General features: G+C 44.3%; 1 protein-coding gene across 1 annotated transcript; it reads left to right on the top strand.

Moving 5' to 3' along the window:
• LOC123092578 (UDP-glucuronic acid decarboxylase 6) lies at window positions 1-3,631 on the top strand. The gene is made up of 13 exons (XM_044514377.1): window positions 1-89; window positions 252-353; window positions 441-527; window positions 1,130-1,217; window positions 1,775-1,866; window positions 1,956-2,020; window positions 2,108-2,196; window positions 2,289-2,366; window positions 2,480-2,573; window positions 2,657-2,723; window positions 2,812-2,875; window positions 2,998-3,038; window positions 3,168-3,631. Exons 2-13 carry the CDS (start codon window positions 264-266, stop codon window positions 3,357-3,359), a joined length of 1,047 nt encoding a protein of 348 aa, XP_044370312.1. The 5' UTR covers window positions 1-89; window positions 252-263; the 3' UTR covers window positions 3,360-3,631.
• Window positions 3,632-4,386: the final 755 nt, after the last annotated feature.

The raw sequence follows: 4,386 nt of genomic DNA, 5'->3' as shown, positions 1-4,386 counted from the left end.
CCTCGTCGTCCGCCCACGGTCTAATCCGATTCAAACGCACCGCTTCCTCGTGTCCGAACTAAGCCCCAATCCCGTCACCACCGCCGCTGGTGAGCACCCGTTCATTCTCAACTTCCTCCCCCCCTCCGTCGATCGCGATCGTCGATCAGATCGTGTCAAAAATCTCGGAAGGTTTTGGGTTGGGTTGGGTTGGGCTGCTGCGTCGTGTGGCTTCTGACGATCTCTCGGCCCGGTTGGATCTGCGTGTGCAGGTGCTCGGCGCGATGGCGCAGAAGGACGCCGCCAATGGCAACGGCGCCACCACGCGCCCGCCGCCCACTCCCTCCCCCATCCGCTTCTCCAAGTTCTTCCAGGTATGCGTCGGGATCTGATCGCTGCTGGATCTCGCTGCTCGTGGCACGACTGGCGCTAATTTTGGGACTCTGTGGGGGTTTGGGCAGGCCAACATGCGGATCCTGGTCACCGGCGGAGCTGGCTTCATCGGCTCGCACCTCGTCGACAAGCTCATGGAGAACGAGAAGAACGAGGTGAGGACTAAGGATCAGATCCCCCTGTAGCATCATTCTAGCTGTTAGCGAAATTCACCTGTGCGCCGGGGTCAACTCCGTTCCGCTTGGATCTGAGTGGCACACTCAGACTCAGGAACTGAGTGGGTCTAGAATTTCCTGAAAACGACCTTGTGAGTGGAGAGCTGCTTTGTTCCATGCCAGATCTCAGTGTGCAACCGCGTGCATTAGTTTTTGCATGGGGTGGGGCACCACTGTTTAGAGCTTATATAAGCTGGAAGCTCCGCTCCACTGTAAGTGCTTTGGAATTACAGAGATCCAGTGGCGATGCTTTAGAGAACTATCGCTGTACCAGCTTAACCTGGATCTCTTTCAGAATGTGAGATCAACTGAGATACAGTAGCAATGCTTCTGAGATCTTGCTCTGACTACTTCATTCTAGGAAGTTTCTGAATTACATAGACTGCCTGTTTGTGGTACTGAGCTCTCTCATGTAGTGTTTGCCTAGAATGTTACATGATTCAATGCATATTGTAGAAAATTCAGTGTTGTTACTATGCAGATCTGTACAGACAAACTTAGCAAAGGTAGACCAATCTGATCGTGTCTTCTTTTTGGTTCAGGTCATTGTTGCTGACAACTTTTTCACTGGGTCAAAAGACAACCTGAAGAAGTGGATCGGACACCCTAGATTTGAACTCATCCGTCACGGTAATACTGCATGCTGAAGGCATCTTGTAGTAAATTCTCGATTCATCTCATTTCCATATGGCCATACTATTTTGTAATGAACACAGATAGTTGACACCTATGAGTTGTTTCTTTCCACTGTTCCTTTAAAGTATACAGATCTTTGTTTAACACATGAGAAATAAAGAACCATATATGTTCATAAGGTCATAGCCAATGGCTGTACAAAAACCATGTCCTGAGTTGTCTGTTGAATTGAACCTGCAATATTCTAAAATAGTCAGTGAAGCCTTTGAGTTAACTACACCTCAGTATCTCATTTGTCTATGGCATGCTTATGTGACTTTCTTTTGGTAGCTTCTGTTCTAGATAGAAAGGACGTCCATGCATATTTATACACTTCGCTCAAGTGTTATAGTCCAACCTTATTCCAAGACTAAGTGATTTAGTCCAACCATGAAAACAAGCCAAATTGCCATTAACTTGTGCTGCAAATCAGTTTGCTCAAGTGTTATATCTTCGTCATTACATTCTTGTGTGTGAGTTTCACATTAATTTTACATTTTGCTGCAAATCAGATGTCACCGAACCACTGCTCGTGGAGGTTGACCAAATCTACCACCTTGCTTGTCCTGCCTCACCAATCTTCTACAAGCACAACCCTGTCAAGGTGTGTGTAGACTCTGTTTTTGTGTTTATTCTGTCATAACTGCTCCTATCCTGTCCTGACACAAGCATGGGTGTAAATATCTTGTACAGACCATCAAGACGAATGTCATTGGAACCTTGAACATGCTTGGACTTGCAAAGAGAGTTGGAGCTAGGTCAGTGTTTATCACTTAGATCGATTGTGCCAGTATCATGGCAGAAATGAAAACCATATTAACCTGAGGTTTTGTGTTCAACTGCAGAATATTGTTGACTTCGACCTCTGAAGTTTATGGTGATCCCCTTGAGCATCCTCAGACGGAGGCATACTGGGGCAATGTTAACCCAATTGGTATGCCTGTTCATCTGGCAAAAACGTTATGTTATCTTTTCTAAACTTGTGCCACGTGAGTCTCATGTTTTTGAATTTATTTTCTTTATCAGGAGTCAGGAGCTGCTACGATGAGGGTAAGCGTGTAGCTGAGACACTGATGTTCGACTACCACAGGCAGCATGGCATTGGTAATACTTTGACCTTAAATTAAACTAATCTATTTGCTAATAGTTTGTTTGTCCTCCAATAAGTCTTCGGTTATGAGTTGTCCTTAATAAGTATATGTCGTCTATTTCTGTAGAGATCCGTATTGCCAGGATTTTCAACACCTACGGACCTAGGATGAACATTGATGATGGCCGTGTTGTTAGTAACTTCATTGCTCAGGCCATTCGGTAATTCTTGTTCGACTTGAACTTTTTCTGATCTTGTGTCCAGACTCCAGATGGTTTTGGTGCTTATTTGTCGTAATTTGTAGTGGTGAAGCACTGACTGTCCAGAAGCCTGGAACACAGACTAGGAGCTTCTGCTACGTCGCTGATATGGTTTGTTTTCTACTACCATCTTACTATTGAATACTATCTGGTCAAAACTGTGGATGGTCACCTTACCAATGGTACCATTTCAATGCAGGTCAATGGTCTTATGAAGCTGATGAATGGAGACAACACCGGACCCATTAACATTGGGAACCCAGGTAAACTTCTTTTGCAAAAAAAATATATTCTTAGGCAACGCGCTAACAACTTGATCTGTAAATCATTTATAATTCTGCACTTTCATTCCTGTGGTGATGAACTGGACTTTCTTTAAATGTAGGTGAATTCACCATGCTGGAACTTGCCGAGAATGTGAAGGAGGTAAGTGGGATATTCTATACTCATTGACTCATTCCATCCAACCTTTTTGTTTCAAGTAGCAGTGCTCCATTCAGCTTCAATGCATGGCAATTCTGGATGGTATAATAACATGTGTGATTTTACTTGCAGTTGATCAACCCAGAAGTGACAGTGACGATGACTGAGAACACTCCTGATGACCCTCGCCAGAGGAAGCCTGACATCACCAAGGCCAAGGAGGTTCTCGACTGGGAGCCCAAGGTCGTCCTGCGCGACGGCTTGGTGCTCATGGAGGACGATTTCAGGGAGCGCTTGGCAGTGCCCAAGAAGACCAAGGCCTAAGCCCCCTCCCCGCGTTTGGCGTACAACATCACCAATTTGCCAGAGCATACTCATAGTTGGGTGGGTTCGTCAATATTCGTTGCTGCGTTTCGTTACGGAATTTGAGTTCCAATAAACCAATTACACCTTCGTTGTTCACTTGAAAGATTGTATTATTAGAAACTTCATACAAGGCCTGGCTGTTTGTATTACCGTCTCTTTTTGTGGAACTTGTGCTCCTTACGTTTTAGCCTATGCACTTCCCTAAATCAATTATAGCAATGTTGGTGCCATTTTGGGTTTGTTATTAATTTTTTTTTGCTGCAAAGATATTTCTCTGATGCTTACACGTCGTTGTATTCATTGTCTTTATTTGTTCCCTTTTTTTGGACAAGAGGCTCAAAAGGCACCTTGTATTCAGTATCAAGCACATTTAACATTCGGGATTTGACACTCATTAACATATGACGCTGATCACCTGTACGTGTTAAGCTATGTTTGCCCACTACCTTGTCTGTTTACTTACTTCTGAAGCACAGTTGCTGAGCCACATGGTAAGGTTTCTTCGTATGTGAATTTCTATGTTGCTGTTGTAGCAAAATAATTGCTAGCTGGAGAAGGTAATATTTGTCGACGCTGCAGCCTTACCAGGGTCAGATTATCCACAAGAAAACTGACAGTGTTGCATCTGATTTTGGAAATTGTTTCTTCAGCGACCTGAAGGGCCATGGCCTCTGCTTGTAATGCGGAAATGGCATGTTTGCCACCTGCTGAAAGAAAGATGTTTGCCCCCTTACTCGGCAATTCTGCTGATTGTTTTCACTTAGCATACGTTGCCGTTCAGTTCACTCATTGCCCGAGGGAAGCAAACAAAGTGGCACACACTTTAGCTAGAAATTCTTGTGATTCAAAATCTTTAATTGTTTGGGACAGTCTTTCTTCTAGCTGAACTGATTCGTGATGTAGCACCTTCAAAAAAATTACCTAGTTTTCTTCAACTTGTGTGTGTACTCCAATGTCTGCTTTGGTTGATCCTGTACTGGAGCTG

This window comes from Triticum aestivum, chromosome 4B (genome assembly GCF_018294505.1).
Source record: "Triticum aestivum cultivar Chinese Spring chromosome 4B, IWGSC CS RefSeq v2.1, whole genome shotgun sequence".
In the NCBI taxonomy this organism is placed as follows: domain Eukaryota; kingdom Viridiplantae; phylum Streptophyta; class Magnoliopsida; order Poales; family Poaceae; genus Triticum; species Triticum aestivum.
The sequence above is the reverse complement of the archived record's forward strand: the minus strand, read 5'-3'. Positions and strand labels throughout refer to the sequence as shown.

Bases quoted from the DNA above. Each gene is read 5' to 3' on its own strand.
- LOC123092578 (XM_044514377.1), top strand. From the start codon at position 264: ATGGCGCAGAAGGACGCCGCCAATGGCAACGGCGCCACCACGCGCCCG. The intron at 2,021-2,107 runs GTCAGTGTTTAT...GTTCAACTGCAG, and splicing joins GCAAAGAGAGTTGGAGCTAG to AATATTGTTGACTTCGACCT. The intron at 2,197-2,288 runs GTATGCCTGTTC...TTTCTTTATCAG, and splicing joins GGGCAATGTTAACCCAATTG to GAGTCAGGAGCTGCTACGAT.